The 16,818-nt window shown below is 43.1% G+C and overlaps 1 protein-coding gene across 2 annotated transcripts in view; it reads left to right on the forward strand.

The window, feature by feature from the left end:
• LOC139264623 (macrophage mannose receptor 1-like) overlaps nt 1–16,818 on the forward strand; it is a 332,729-nt gene that overhangs the window by 189,741 nt on the left and 126,170 nt on the right. For both annotated transcript variants that reach the window (XM_070881368.1, XM_070881367.1), the window contains exons 14-16: nt 159–243; nt 6,731–6,875; nt 10,614–10,655. In XM_070881368.1, the coding sequence (XP_070737469.1) occupies nt 159–243; nt 6,731–6,875; nt 10,614–10,655 (272 nt within the window). The remainder of the gene's footprint in view (nt 1–158; nt 244–6,730; nt 6,876–10,613; nt 10,656–16,818) is intronic.

Here is a 16,818-nt window from a genome sequence, read left to right on the forward strand (position 1 = left end):
TGGGCAAACCCGCCTCTCGTAGGTTGATGAGGCCCAACCATCAAAATGGTCTCACGCTTTGTGTGGCACGTTTTCCCTGCCCATCCAGCACCAATTCAGTGCCTCAAGTTCAAATTGACCACAATATATTCTTCATTTTTTCTTTTTATTATATATAGGTCAGCTTTGGTTGATTCATCTGTGTGGATTGGACTAAATAAGCCTAGCCCGAATGGTGGATTTATCTGGAGTGATGGCAGTCCAGTAAGTATTTTGTCCTCAAGTGAGCAGCGGTGTGTAATTTAAAATAACTTCCTATTTTGTTTTTGAAATAAATAACCCCACATTTTAAAGTATGTCCATAGTTTAATTGTAATGCATTCCATTTTACTCATTATTTTGATGTCTTGCAGTGTGCTACATTTGCAGTTTTAGATATTTAACGAAGGCCTTTAAGAATTTAATTAGCGACAAACATTTGTAGAATTAACTTTTTTTTTCATTTGTTCACATTGTGATTTTCAAACTTAAAAGTTTTACTTAAAAGGAACAAAAGTATTATGGAATATCTGATCTTCTTCGAACGGTGCATTTACACAACAAGCTCACTACCGGGGCAAAGCACTTGTGTAAATGCACCAACACTAAACATGTGGTGCCCAAGTTTCCTCAGGTCATTCTCCACTGCCATAAGTACAGTGGGAAGGGACCCTTGACCACCCACTGGTTGCGTCTCTGACCCCATTCAACTTTCAGGCATCAGGGGCATTAGCATATATTGGATGTGTGCCCATGCCATTGTGGCACAACTTGGCATCCCACCTCAGGTTGGGGTCGAAAACTCACTGCAGTGAATAGCTGTAATGTGAGTGAAGCTGCCTGAAGCTTTTTAAAATCTTTTTCTAAAAGCCAGCTTCTAAGTAATCCAGTTTCTCTGCAGCATTCGATTACTTTATGATCGCTGATCAATTGTTGTAGAGAAACTGTTATTTACATGTGATATCCCCATGTGAGGCTCTTAGCAACTGTAGGTGCTAGGGACACACAAGCATGCCCTATTCTCAGTGTTGCTCAGTTGCAAATGGCACAAATGTCATGATGTAATTCCTTTGTGGCACATGCCTGCCCATTGGTGGTGGGCAGATGTATTATATAGGATTACATAGGATATACCACACAGAAACATAGAAACATAGAAACTAGGTGCAGGAGCAGGCCATTCAGCCCTTCTAGCCTGCACCACCATTCAATGAGTTCATGGCTGAACATGCAACTTCAGTACCCCCTTCCTGCTTTCACGCCATACCCCTTGATCCCCCGAGTCGTAAGGACTTCATCTAACTCCCTTTTGAATATATTTAGTGAATTGGCCTCAACTACTTTCTGTGGTAGAGAATTCCACAGGTTCATCACTCTCTGGGTGAAGAAGTTTCTCCTCATCTCAGTCCTAAATGGCTTACCCCTTATCCTTAGACTGTGACCCCTGGTTTTGGACTTCCCCAACATTGGGAACATCCGGCCCAACCAGTCCATGGCGGTGTTTATGCTCCACTCGAGCCTCCACCCATCTTTACTCATCTAACTCTATCCGCATAACCCTCTATTCTCTTCTCCCTCATACGCTTGTCTCGCCTCCCTTTAAATGCATCTATACGATTCGCTTCAACCACTCCCTGTGGTAGCAAGTTGCACATTCTCACCACTCTTTGGGTAAAGAAGTTTCTCCTCATTTCCCTATTGGGGCCGAAATTCAGGCACGCCAGAAAGCTGCCGCACCAACGATTTTTTACCTGTTTTTCCGCTGGGTGCGATGTGTCGGTCTTTGGATCGATTTTTGGTACTTTCAACTTTTTTTAACATTGGACTGGAAGTCGGTCATTGTGGGGGCGGAAGTGTGGCAGTAATTCATGCTGAGGGGTGGAAGTTGGGGCGGGATCGAGCCTCTGCTGCTGTCACTCAGTGGCGGAGCGGTGGTGACGTCACAGCGTGTGTGGGAGAGAATCGGGGAATCTTTAGTTTCAGCTACTAGGCCACCAGGGAGGGTTTCGGCCAGGCCAGCAGCCTGACACCCAAGAAGGGGTGCCAGGCTGCCTGTTGACGGCCCGGCTGAACCCAGAGTAATAATTTACCGGCCGATCGGGAAGTCGGCCAGCAAAAATAAAAACATGACGGGCACAGTCCAGTGCACCCTCGCCTTGAAGGGCCACTGCGCTGCTGGGCCGTACACGGACAGGAGACGGTGCACCAACAACGGAAGCTGTTGGGGGCACCGTGCGGCGGATCGGCGATTTTTTGATGTGAATTTGGGTCGGAGTGTTCTGGAGGTGTGGGAGAGCGGCGGTGCGCGTTTTGATGACATGCTTGAGGCGGTCGGCAGCAGTGGGGCAAAAGTGGAGACAGGCCGAAAAATCCCCGAGCTAAATTTGGGTCGGGACGGCCCATCGACTGCAACATGGCGGCCACTCGATTCTGCCGCATGGCCACCGCAAAACGATGGTAAGGGGCCTTATTCGGACCCTGAATTTCGGCTCCACTCTCTCTGTATCCACTCTATTAAAACCATTCATAATTTTAATGACCTCTATTAGGACCCACCTCAGCTTTTTTTCATGAGAAAAGAGGCCCAGCCTGTTCATCCTTTCCAGATATATATACCCTCTGGTATATGTCTGGTATCATCCTTGTAAATCTTCTCTGTATCGTCTCCAGTGCCTCTATATCCTTTTTATAATATGACGACCAGAACTGTACGCAGTACTCCAAGTGTAATCTAACCAAGTCGATACAGGTTTAGCATAACTTCCCTACTTTTTAATTCTATTCCTCTAGAAATAAACCCGATTGCTTGGTTTGCTTTTTTATTGCCTTGCTAACTAACCAATGTCGCAACTCGTAGTGATTTGTGTATTTGTACTCCGAGATCCCTTTTGTTCCTCCATCTCACCTAGACTCACACACCCTCAAAGTACTATGTGACCTCCCTATTCTTCCTACCAAAATGTCATAAGAAAGAAAGACTTGAATTTATATAGCACATTACATGACTACCGGACGTCTGAAAGTGCTTTACAGCCAATGAAGTACTTTTTGGAGTGCAGTCACTGTTGTAATGTACAAAACTTCACAATTAATACTTCACAATTATCTGTGCTGAACTTCATTTGTCAATCATATGACCATTCTGCAAGTTTATTAATGTCCTCCTGTAATTTTTTGCAGTCCTCCTCAGTATTGACTATCACCCACAATTTGGTGCCATCTGCAAGTTTAGAAATTGTGTTTTTGATTCCAAAATCTAATCATTAATATAAATTGTGAATAACAGTGGTCCCAGCACTGATCCTTGTAGAACACCACTACCTACCTTCTGCCACTGTGAATAGCTACCATTTACCCCCAGTCTCTGCTTTCTGTCTTGAAGCCAGCTAGCTATCCATTCTGCTACTTGTCCCCGACTCAGCAATTTCGAATCTTGTTCACCTTATCGAAGGCCTTTTGAAAATCTAGGTAAATTACATCTACTGCATTACCATTGTCTACTCTCTGTTACCTCTTCAAGCAAGACATTCTCTTTTGAAATCCATGCTGTCTATTCATTATTATATTTTTCATTTCTAGATGTTCTTCTATTTTCTCCTTTAGAAGGGATTCCATTATTTTTCCTACTATTGTTGTTAAGCTGAATTGGTCTATAATTCTCTGGACATGTTCTATCCCCTTTCTTAAATATAGTTATTATGTTAACTATCCACCAGTCCTCTGGCACTACACCTTTTTCTAATGAATTATTAAATATGTGTAATAATGCCTCTGCTATCTCTTCCAGATTTAAAAAAAAGTGTGGATGCAATCCATCCAGACCAGGGATTTTATCCTCTTTGAGTTTGATTAGCTTATTTAACTTTTCCCCTCTTTATTTTAAATATTTATCTTATTACCAATCTCATCATCCAATGTCATGTCCACCTGTTCTATCTCCCTAGTAAATAGTGAAATAAAATAATTATTTAAATATTTCTGCCACCTCTCTATTGTTACCTGTGGTATTATCCTCTCTATCCCTGAATGGCCCTATTCCCATCCCAAGCTTCCATTTTTTTATTGATGCGTCTGTAAAATATTTTACTATTTTATTTTATGTTTCTTGATAATTTAATTTCCTCTTTGCCTTCCTAATTGTTTTTTTTGACTTCTCTCCTAATCTTTTCATATTCTCCCTTATCATGCACTGCCCTGCTGTCTATGTACTTAATGTATGCCTCTTTCCTGACCCTCAATTGTTCCCTAATGACTTTATTCATCCATGGAGTCTCATTAGTGTTGGTTTGTACTTTCCTTTTAGTGGAACATATTGTTCCTGCACTCTTTTGAGCACCATTTTAAATGTTTCCCATTGCTGTTCTGCTTCGTTTTTTGCCAATATTGTTGCCCATTTTATTTTCCCAAGTTCTATTCGCAGCCCTTCAGAATCAGCTTTTCTCCAATCTGTTACCCTGATTTTCGTCATTCTCAATGATCAACTTAAAGCATGTTATATTTTGGTCACTATTGCCTAGATGTCCCCCTACTTTTACTTCTCTTAAGAACATAAGAACATAAGAAATAGGAACAGGAGTAGGCCATTAGGCCCCTCGAGCCTGCTCCGCCATTCAATAAAATCATGGCTGATCTGATCATGGACTCAGCTCCACTTCCCTACCCGCTCCCCATAAGCCCTTATCCCCTTGTCATTTAAGAAACTGTCTATTTCTGTCTTAAATTTATTCAATGTCCCAGCTTCCACAGCTCTCTGAGGCAGCAAATTCCACAAATTTACAACCCTCTGAGAGAAGAAATTTCTCCTCATCTCAGGTTTAAATGGGCGGCCCCTTATTCTAAGATCATGCCCTCTAGTTCTAGTCTCCCTTATTAGTGGAAACATCCTCTGTGCATCCACCTTATCAAGCCCCCTCATAATCTTTTACGTTTCGATAAGATCACCTCTCATTCTTCTGAATTCCAATGAGTAGAGGCCCAACCTACTCAACCTTTCCTCATAAGTCAACCCCCTCATCTCCGGAATCAACCTAGTGAATCTTCTCTGAACTGCCTCCAAAGCAACTATATCCTTTCGTAAATATGGAAACCAAAACTGCACACAGTATTCCAGGTGTGGCCTCACCAATACCCTGTATAGCTGTAGCAAGACTTCCCTGCTTTTATACTCCATCCCCATTACAATACCTGCTCTGGTTCATTCTCCATTACTAGATCTAGTAGCAAATCCTCTCTTGTTGGGCTTTTTACATATTGGTTTAGAAGTAAGTCCTGTGCACATTGTAGGAACTCCATTCCCTTATCTGCTTTATCTATCTCTTCTGTCCAATTAATATCAGGGTAGTTGAAATCCTCCATGATTATTATTCTATGTTTTTTACTCATTTCCCTATATATTTCTTCCTCCACCTCCCTTCCACTTTTAAGTGGTCTGTAGACTACACCTATTAATGTGATTGATTCTTTATTATCTTTTATCTCTGTCCATATGGATTCTATTTTTGTCTTGCAGATAGCTGTGTCAATTCTTTCAACTGTCATTATGTTAACCCTTATAAGTACAGCTACTCTACCTCCCCTTTTCTATCTCTATCTTTTTAAAATATGTTATACTCTGCAATGTTTAATTTCCAGTCCTGATTTTTCTGTAGCCATGTCTCAGTAATCCCTACTACATCTGGTTCCTTGCAACGTGTAATTGGCTCCAGCTCCCCTGTTTTATTATGGACACTGTATGTATTGCTGTACTCATTTTTAATATGATTTCCTCTCACTTTATGTTTAATCATTTATTTGACTCCTGTTCTGTAACTCTATTTATTCCCTTGCCATCAATGTCCTCCCCTGCTTTATTCTTTCCTATGCTCTCTTTCTCTGTTTTGTTTATATTTAGGCTGGTTACTTTTCTTGTAGATCCCTGCACCCACCCCCACCCCCCCACCTCCATCCCCACCTTACTAGTTTAAAGCCTTTGCCAGCTCACTATTTACCCTTCTGCTAGGACACGCATCCCATCCCAGTTCAGGTGGAGTCCGTCCCATCGGTACAGCTCCTTCCTGTCCCAGAACTGGTGCCAGTGTCCCATGAAAAGGAACCCCTCTTTCCCAATCACCCCAATTAGCCAAAGATTTCAGTGGGTGGAAACAGGGCCAAGGACTGGCCCCCAACCTCTGTCCCTACCCTCCGAGGTTCCACTCTATTTACAGCCCCTGGGTCATGGAAATTCAGTCCAATGCAGTGTAAATGGGTTGTCAAGGCTGAACTGACTTCAGAGAGTCTTACTCCACTTCACTGTGATGTCAGATCAGGCTCTGATTCTACATTTACACTATAACTACAGTGTTGGTGTGAAGTAAAACCATTTCACAAGGAAACAGTGCTGTGTGACCACACCCTAAATCTCTCATCTGCACTTTCAAATTTTTCCTGATATTAAGCATGTTCAAATAATATATCTATTTCCCCATTTAACATTTATCCCAATCCATCCATCCCATGCAAGGAATTGGGATCTTTTTTAAAAAAAACTTCAGATTTAGGTTTGTTTGAACTAAGTTACCTTTATGTAAACTCAAACTGCCTTTACTTGCCATTTTATTGTCGTGGTGCAGGCTCTTGTCCTAATTCATTGTATTTATTGCTATTTTTACTTTGTTTCCATATATTTCAAATAATGACACTGATAAAAATGTAGCTGTTTATGTCTTTGTTCTAGGTAGTGTATGAGAACTGGAATCCTGGTGAGCCCAACCAGTATCGTGGGATTGAGAACTGTGTTGAAACAGGAACAGGCAATAGCATGCAATGGAATGACCTATTTTGTGAAACGTTACATGACTGGATTTGCAAAATTAAAAAAGGCAAGGCTAAAAGAATGGATTCTCACCATTTATCACTCATATTGATTTGTATGTCAAGTGCTGTCAACATGAGCTACAAAGAAGCTGATGTCTGCTATAACCTGGACCTTACTGTTGGCGATGCCATCGTATTGTCGTCCAACACTTATGCTTTCTGGTTTCATGTTATTTTCTTAAAGAATTCAAAATAATTTTCACTTTCAGTCATGCCATGGACTGGATTTTCGTCTTTCGGGATTTTTCAATGAAAATAGTAGCAATACGTGAAACTTATCGGTTTCGCAGCGCTACCATTTTTAGCCCGAACTTTCGGCCTTTACGTCTGTGCCAGGGGTGTATCGGTAAGGGAGGCATTGCACAAACATTCGCAGCACAAACCGCAAGTTTCAGCAAATTTAGGCTGGGACCGGGAGCGCTGCGAGAGAGGTCTTGGGAGGGGTAAAACAACAAAAAATTAAAAAAAACACTCCAAAAACATTTCAAAACATTTACAAGACCCTTATCTATCGAATCGCTGAAACAAAATTAAAAATTAAAAACTTTAACTTCCCTTTTTTGCAGGTTTTTATACTTACTGTTGCTGACAGGGCTGCACCGACAGGTTTGACCTGTTGGTATTCTGGGCATGGCGTACAGGTCAGGAGAGTGCCTAAAGTCTGATGCAAATGCAATCTGCGTCATTGCACGTCAGCGCACCTCTCCCCGGCAGTACTTGGAAGCATCGCTGCAAACAGGTACTCGAGGATCCCGCCCGGGCTTTGCAACAGAGTTTTCGCCACGGAAAGTCAAATCGCAGCGAAAACCCGATCTCAACCTGCCGAAAATCCGGCCCAATGGAGTTTTGTTAGGGGATTGGACATTTGTTTCTTTCCTGTGCAAGGTCACATGAAATAGCACTTTGGTTGCCATGGTGACTGACGTGGAGTTGGTCTTTGTGTTTTATACTGTATTAGCTGTGTAAATGTCACTGTTTGTACAGAAAGCTTAGTACTAGTTATTGCTGATGATTTGCTATGGTTACAGCAACTGCTTACTGCTGCCAAGTGCCAGTAAGCAGCCATTTGAGAGATTTTTCCAGCTACTGTATACATGTTAACCATTAAATAGCCACCCTGATGGTCAGCATTTGCTGATGAAAATCAGCATAAAGTAGGACTCTACCTTCCATGCCACTCCTAACCTAGTCCTGCTGCAACTTAAAGTGAATCTAGCCATTGCATATACAAGGGAATCTTTGCAGGAACAAGAATTCCAGCTCATAGGATCCAACAGCCAAAATCATTTCAAGTAGCAGTAGGTCTTGGGTTGGAGTGGCAGTGAAGGAAGGTCGGAAAAAGGAAATGGATGTCTGTGAAGGAGGGAGAGGGAAAGGAGAGCAATGGATAGCCATGTGGAGGAAAGGAAAGTAGAAATGTATGGCAATGAAGGAAGAGCAAAGGGGGAAATGGATGCAGTGAAGGTGTTAAAAATTAGAAGTGGCACTGTGGGATGGGGAGGAAGCTTTAACTGATTTAATTGAACTGGGGGAGGAGAGGAGAAATGCCAGGTGGTACTGGGAGAGGAAGGAATAGCTTGATCTGAAGGGATTGGAAGCGAACAAAAGCATTCGCTTCAACAAAGGAAGAAGTAGAGTGTCAAACTGAACAAGGGGCAGGGAAAGAGTACTAGCTGGAACTGAGGTGGAGGTGTTGAAGTGTCCTTGGTTCAACTGACACCCTTCAAAAATATGTCGCATTGCCTTTTGAAAGTTCCTGGGGGAGAAATTCAGGAGCGCCCCTGTTCGGGGCACTAATTTTTAAAAGTTGAAAAAATTAGCGAGAGGCACTAGTGTTTTTCAACTTTAAAAATATGTGGTGTTTGCGCTCCAGGAAGGAAGTGAAGCACTAAGCACTCCACATCGTTCCTGGAGCGCAACAGCCAGCAGGCGGGGTATGCAGCGCTGCCGTGTGGAATGCTCCTTCCCTCCCTTAAAGGAAAGGGCCATCACTGCAAAGCAAAACGTTACCTAGTCCCCGACGGCAGCCACGATCCGGCCCAATCAGCCCGACACACTGCAGCAGAGTGCCAGCTTGAATTATTTAGGCGAGGGTGAAGAGTTTAAGAGGCCGCAATTGGCACTTTCTTTAAGGTCTTTTACCACCTCAAATCGGCTGCAGAGTGCAATGGCCGCCAAATTTTCATGTGATGGCCGCCATTATCAAAATTTCACTCCTGCGGTATCTCGGCGGTGACCTGCTCACCCGCCACCCGCCCCGGCCCCCCCACACCGCTCCGTTTCTGCCGATCCACCCTAATTGCGTCATCAGAGTGCACATCGCCGATGTTCCCCCCGATGGTGAAATTCTGCTGAGAAAACCTTCCTGGCACCGGGCCGTGCTAAAAGCTGCTTTTTTCAGGTGGTACACCTTCTAAAATGTGGCCTTCTAAAATGGCGGTGTGGCTCCCATTAAAGGGGAGGACACACTGCCGCCATGTTTTATTTTTGTTGGACCGACAATTATGCCCCCGGGTTCAGCTGGGCCGCCCTCAGGCAGCCCTCTTGGGTGCCAGGCCGCTGGCCCGGCTGAAATTCACCAGATTCACCAGACTGATTCCCGGGATGGTGGGACTGACCTATCAAGAAAGACTGGATCAACTGGGCTTGTATTCACTGGAGTTCAGAAGAATGAGAGGGGACCTCATAGAAACGTTTAAAATTCTGACGGGTTTAGACAGGTTAGATGCAGGAAGAATGTTCCCAATGTTGGGGAAGTCCAGAACCAGGGGTCACAGTCTAAGGATAAGGGGTAAGCCATTTAGGACCGAGATGAGGAGAAACTTCTTCACCCAGAGAGTGGTGAACCTGTGGAATTCTCTACCACAGAAAGTAGTTGAGGCCAATTCACTAAATATATTCAAAAGGGAGTTAGATGAAGTCCTTACTACTAGGGGGATCAAGGGATATGGCGAGAAAGCAGGAAGGGGGTACTGAAGTTGCATGTTCAGCCATGAACTCATTTAATGGCGGTGCAGACTAGAAGGGCTGAATGGCCGACTCCTGCACCTATTTTCTATGTTTCTATGTTTCTATGTTTCTAAATCCTCCCTGGTAGCCAGTGGACCAAACTTTAAAAATCGCGTAGGTTCTCCCCTTTAAGTGAAGGGTAGAGCCGTGGTGATGCAGTGCTGTGATGACTGACAGTGGGGGACCCTCTAGTGTGCTCACCACTGTATACCTACCCCATTATGTGCCCCGCCAAAAAAAAAAGCCAAAGAGCTTTTCACCGTCGCTCAAGTGGCCACCGCGACGGTGAAAACCCGAGAAATGGGGTGCGCGCACCCTGTTTCCAGCGGTGGGCAATTTCAGCCCCCAAGTCTGAATTGGGAGGATTGGGGGTGAGCGAGAGTCCATGAAAGGGTGGGAGTTGGTGTGTAAGCGTGTACAGTTTTTTAGTACAAATTTACAGCTAGGCATTTTAACAATGGGCTGGATTCTCAACCAAATCTGATTAGCTAAAACCTGGAGCAGTGTTTAGAGAATCTAGAGATTTTATAGATTGCCTAAAATTTGATCTTGAACATACCTATAATCTATTAATCCTAAAGCCTACTGTTAGTAACCACTAAGTCTGACAAAAAAACTGTTAACGCTCCAAATCCCAGAAAATATTTTTTTTATTACTTTCCTCGCAAACTAACAGTCCCATTAATTAATCACTTCAGTTCCTATCTGATAATATTGTGCTTTTGGTTCCATAGGTCAACCTGTAAAGCCTGAACCCACAAACTCAGTTTCACAGGGTGAGTCAACACGTTTTACAATTTCTTTCCATGCTGTAATCTTATTGCCAATTCCCCCTCCCCCCTGACTCCCGCAAATTCTCCTCTTTTAAATCTTGCCATTTATATTCGGATGCACCCCTTGACTCATTTTCCAAAGGATAGAAAGGCAGCTAATTTAGGAGACACTGAACTGTTGCGTTCAGGCTCATAATAAAACTAGCTGTTAGCAACCGAAACAAATGGTTAGTAATGAGCTGAATATCCTTGTGGTAAGCATGTCTAAAGCATAGCTAACTGAAAATGATGCTCATATAGAACCTCTTCTGTGATCCACGTTGAGATTTGTAGCCTATTTGGATTGAAGAGCTTTCCAAATGTACTCTCAGAGTAGGCTATCAAACCTTTGACACTAACTGCAGCTTTGGGATGTGGCGTATGTGTAAGTGCATGCAGAAATCCCGAAGGTGCAGTCTGTCAGTGACAGCTGCAAAACTGTCTGCATTGTCCAACGCCTCTCCTCCAAAAGGATTAGGCGTAATGGGGTTTTAATAGCGGGTTGACTGAATTAAGGGCCAGGAATATGAATTTTAATTTTGTGCAGTGTCAAGTTTGTCCATTTTATTAAAAATGAAAGTTTTAAGAAAGTTCACAAAAAATGTTAAACACTGTTTTTAAGTTTGTGCATCTTTATTGTGCATCCCCATGTGAGAAGTCCAATATTTCATTTGCTCTCTCTAACTATTTTAAGAAGTTAGAATTTTAAGGGCTTACTCACTTCCTTGATCGCTGTCTGTGAGAATTCTGCCATTTGATTGGCTGCATAGACAGCCTGTTGACATCACAGCACTTCGCACAAGAGGATTCCCATTAATTTCCATTGAATTGAATTCAAGGTTGGAAAACCCGAAGTTCTAGACACAGAGATCGCGGAGCGTATTTTGGGGCCAGTAGTGAATGCATTCGCTTCGCTGCTGACCCCAAATTCCGGGCCTTTGTTGTTAGCTGCTGCCACAAACTCTGCTGCCTTACTGTTAACTCCATCCTTGTCCCTGGCCACACTCTGTCTGAACATGACCATGCAAAACCTTCGCGTCCTGATCAATACTACCGAGCTTCAAAGCCCACATCCTATCCATTACCAAAACTGCTTATTTCTATCTCTGTAAGCTCGCCCATCTCCAGTCCTACCTCTACTCCCGAAATTGTTATCTATGTTTTTGTCACCTCTAGCTGAGATGGGTAAGAAATGCAATTTTGTTTTGCCCAGTTTGTAGGTATAAAACGAGTGGGGAAAAAAAGTACCAAAATCAGGCTGGGATCTCCTGCGCCCAATTGGGACCTGAGGTTCATTGCCGCCATATTGGATTGGATGAAGGTAGTGCAGGGGTCCCATCTGGTCATCCCCCTGCAAAACAGATACACTGTTTTGAGTGCTGTTGAGGGAGATGACTCATTAGGGGAGAGCAACAGCAGCCAAGTTCATGGCACCGTGGCTGGCTCTGTTGTACAGGAGGGCATAAAAAAGAGTGGGAGAGCGATAGTGATAGGGGATTCAATCATAAGGGGAATAGATAGGCGTTTTTGCGGCCGCAATCGAGACTCCAGGATGGTATGTTGCCTCCCTGGTGCAAGGGTCAAGGATGTCTCCGAGCGAGTGCAGGACATTCTGAAAAGGGAGGGAGAACAGCCAGTTGTCGTGGTGCACATTGGTACCAACGACATAGGTAAAAAAAAGGGATAAGGTCCTACGAGACGAATTTAAGGAGCTAGGAGTTAAATTAAAAAGTAGGACCTCAAAAGTAGTAATCTCGGGATTGCTACCAGTGCCATGTGCTAGTCAGAGTAGGAATCGCAGGATAGCACAGATGAATACGTGGCTTGAGCAGTGGTGCAGCAGGGAGGGATTCAAATTCGTGGGGCATTGGAACAGGTTCTGGGGGAGGTGGGACCAGTACAAACCGGACGGTCTGCACTTGGGCAGGAACGGAACCAATGTCCTAGGGGGAGTGTTTGCTAGTGCTGTTGGTGAGGAGTTAAACTAATATGGCAGGGGGATGGGAACCAATACAGGGAGACAGAGGGAAACAAAAAGGAGACAAAAACAAAAGACAGAAAAGAGATGAGTAAAAGTGGAGGGCAGAGAAACCAAAGGCAAGAAACAAAAAAGGGCCACTGAATATAAAAGGGCTGCAGGATGGGTAAAAACTAAAAATCATGGTTTAAAAACGAGGATGGAAACACTCTACCTAAATGCACGCAGCATTAGAAATAAAGTAAATGAGTTGACGGCACAAATCATTACAAATGGGTATGATTTGGTGGCCATTACAGAGACATGGTTGCAAGGTGGCCAGGACTGAGAATTAAACATACAGGGGTATCTGACGATTCGGAAAGATAGGCAGGAAGGGAAGGGAGGTGGGGTAGCTCTGTTAATAAGGGATGATATCAGGGCAGTTGTGAGGGATGATATTGGCTCCAATGAACAAAATGTTGAATCATTGTGGGTGGAGATTAGAGATAGTAAGGGGAAAAAGTCACTGGTCGGCGTAGTTTATAGGCCCCCAAATAATAACTTCATGGTGGGGCGGGCAATAATCAAGGGAATAATGGAGGCATGTGAAAAAGGAACGGCAGTAGTTATGGAGGATTTTAACCTACATATCGATTGGTCAAATCAAATCGCAGGGGGTAGCCTGGAGGAGGAATTCATAGAATGCATACGCGATTATTTCTTAGAACAGTATGTAACAGAGCCTACAAGGGAGCAAGCCATTTTGGATCTGGTCCTGTGTAACGAGACAGGAAAAATAAACGATCTCCTCGTAAAAGATCCTCTCGGAATGAGTGATCACAATATGGTTGAATTTGTAATACAGACTGAGGATGAGGAAGTTGTGTCAGAAACGAGCGTACTATGCTTAAACAAAGGGGACTACAGTGGGATGAGGGCAGAGTTGGCTAAAGTAGACTGGAAACAATGACTAAACGGTGGCACAATTGAGGAACAGTGGAGGACTTTTAAGGAGCTCTTTCATAATGCGCAACAAAAATATATTCCAGTGAAAAAGAAGGGCGGCAAGAGAAGAGATAACCAGCCATGGATAACCAAGGAAATAAAGGAAAGTATCAAATCAAAGACCAATGCGTGTAAGGTGGCCAAGGTTAGTGGGAAACTAGAGGATTGGGAAAATTTTAAGCAACAGCAAAGAATGACTAAAAAAGCAATAAAGAAAGGGAAGATAGATTACGAAGGTAAACTTGCGCAAAACATAAAAACAGATAGTAAAAGCTTTTACAGATATATAAAAAGGAAAAGAGTGACTAAAGTAAATGTTGGTCCCTTAGAAGATGAAAAGGGGATTTAATAATGGGAAATGTGGAAATGGCTGAGACCTTAAACAATTATTTTGCTTCCGTCTTCACAGTGGAAGACACAAAAACCATGCCAAAAATTGCTGGTCATAGGAATGTGGGAAGAGAGAACCTTGAGTTGATCACTATCACTAGGGAGGTAGTGCTGGACAGACTAATGGGACTGAAGGTAGACAAGTCCCCTGGTCCTGATGAAATGCATCCCAGGGTATTAAAAGAGATGGCAGAAGTTATAGCAGATGCATTTGATATAATCTACCAAAATTCTCTGGACTCTGGGGAGGTACCAGCGGATTGGAGAGCAGCTAATGTAACGCCTCAGTTTAAAAAAGGGGCAGGCAAAAGGCAGGTAACTATAGGCCGGTTAGTTTAACATCTGTAGTGGGGAAAATGCTTGAAACTATCATTAAGGAAGAAATAGCGGGACATCTGGATAGGAATAGTGCAATCAAGCAGACACAGCATGGATTCATGAAAGGGAAATCATGTTTAACTAACTTACTGGAATTCTTTGAGGATATAACGAGCATGGTGGATAGAGGTGTACCGATGGATGTGGTGTATTTAGATTTCCAAAAGGCATTCGATAAGGTGCCACACAAAAGGTTACTGCAGAAGATAAAGGTACGCGGAGTCAGAGGAAATATATTAGCATGGATAGAGAATTGGCTGGCGAACAGAAAGCAGAGAGTCGGGATAAATGGGTCCTTTTCCGGTTGGAAATCAGTGGTTAGTGGTGTGCCACAGGGATCAGTGCTGGGACCACAACTGTTTACAATATACATAGATGACCTAGAGGAGGGGACAGAGTGTAGTGCAACAAAATTTGCAGATGACACTAAGATTAGTGGGAAAGCGGGTTGTGTAGAGGACTCAGAGAGGCTGCAAGGAGATTTGGATAGGTTAAGCGAATGGGCTAAGGTTTGGCAGATGGAATACAATATCGGAAAGTGTGAGGTCATCCACCTTGGGAAAAAAAACAGTAAAAGGGAATATTATTTGAATGGGGAGAAATTACAACATGCTGTGGTGCAGAGGGACCTGGGGGTCCTTGTGCATGAATCCCAAAAGGTTAGTTTGCAGGTGCAGCAGGTAATCAGGAAGGCAAATGGAATGTTGGCCTTCATAGCGAAAGGGATGGAGTACAAAAGCAGGGAGGTGTTGCTGCAACTGTATAAGGTATTGGTAAGGCCGCACCTGGAGTACTGCGTGCAGTTTTGGTCACCTTACTTAAGGAAGGATATACTAGCTTTGGAAGGGGTACAGAGACGATTCACTAGGCTGATTCGAGAAATGAGGGTGTTACCTTATGATGATAGATTGAGTAGACTGGGTCTTTACTCCTTGGAGTTCAGAAGGATGAGGGGTGATCTTATAGAAACATTTAAAATCATGAAAGGGATAGACAAGATAGAGGCAGAGAGGTTGTTTCCATTGGTGGGGGAGACTAGAACTAGGGGGCACAGCCTCAAAATACAGAGGAGCCAATTTAAAACCGAGTTGAGAAAGAATTTCTTCTCCCAGAGGGTTGTGAATCTGTGGAATTCTCTGCCCAAGGAAGCAGTTGAGGCTGGCTCATTGAATGTTTTCAAGTCAAAGATAGATAGATTTTTAAGCAATAAGGGAATTAAGGGTTACGGGGAGAGGGCGGGTAAGTGGAGCTGAGTCCACGACCAGATCAGCCATGATCTTATTGAATGGCGGAGCAGGCTCGAGGGGCTAGATGGCCTACTCCTGTTCCTAATTCTTATGTTCTTATGTTCTTCTGACTTTTAATCTTTTTGACCAAGCTTTCAGTCACCCCATCTAATCTTACAATTCATGACTCTATTTCTGTTCTTTTCACAATTCCTTGTTTTCTTTCCCTCTCATAAAGTGCCTTGGAATGTTTTCTATATTGAAAGTGTTGTATTGGTGCAAATTGTTGTAATTATGGTTCTGTTGTTGATGTCTGGATGCTGATCCATGTATTTTTCATTGATGTGCAGAGCAATGAAAATCTGTTTATATTGCTGTGATTTCCTTTGAAGCCACATTGTACCTCTGGGAAGATTGAGTCAGTGTTATTTTACAAACTGGTCATTCACAATTCCATGCAGGTTATTCCTGGCTTTTGAAAGGGGCCAGATTTCACAATAGTTGTTGCAATTGCCTTTCCTTACATTTTTTTGTACCTGTTACACTTAATTTGAAGTTACTAAATTCAAATTAAATGATAATTCAATTTTTTGTGCTAAATTCCTACTTTGCTTTGCTACTTATATTGTATTATTCAAATTTTTTGCACAAAAATTACTTTGAATTACCCCAAGTTTGGCTGTAAATGGTAACAATTGTCACGTTCTTTCGGCCTTGTTGGATTCCAGCCCTGCCAGGCACAAGTATGACATCAACTTCAGAGGTGCAGTATCGGTACACTTGGGTATACCTATTAGCAAATCACGAAGTGCTTTGTGCTATTCTGGTGTACAACATTGAATGCATAGAATCACGGAAATTTACAGCACAGAAGGAGGCCATTCCGCCTGTCAGGCCTGTGCTGGCTCTTTGAAAGAGCTGTCCAATTTAGTTCCACACCATAGCTTTTTCCCATCACCCTGCAAATTAGTTCCCTTCAGAAACATGCCCAATTGCCTTTTGGTAGTTCTTGTTTCCACCACCCTTTCAGGTAGTGCATTCCAGATCATAGCAACCCTCTGTGTAAAAACATTTCTCATCATTCTCTCTCTAGATCTTTTGCCAATTATTTTAAATCTATCACCTCTGGTTACCAACCCACTTGCCACTACCTACTTGCTCTATCAAA

Source organism: Pristiophorus japonicus, chromosome 5, assembly GCF_044704955.1.
Source record: "Pristiophorus japonicus isolate sPriJap1 chromosome 5, sPriJap1.hap1, whole genome shotgun sequence".
NCBI classification, from domain to species: domain Eukaryota; kingdom Metazoa; phylum Chordata; class Chondrichthyes; family Pristiophoridae; genus Pristiophorus; species Pristiophorus japonicus.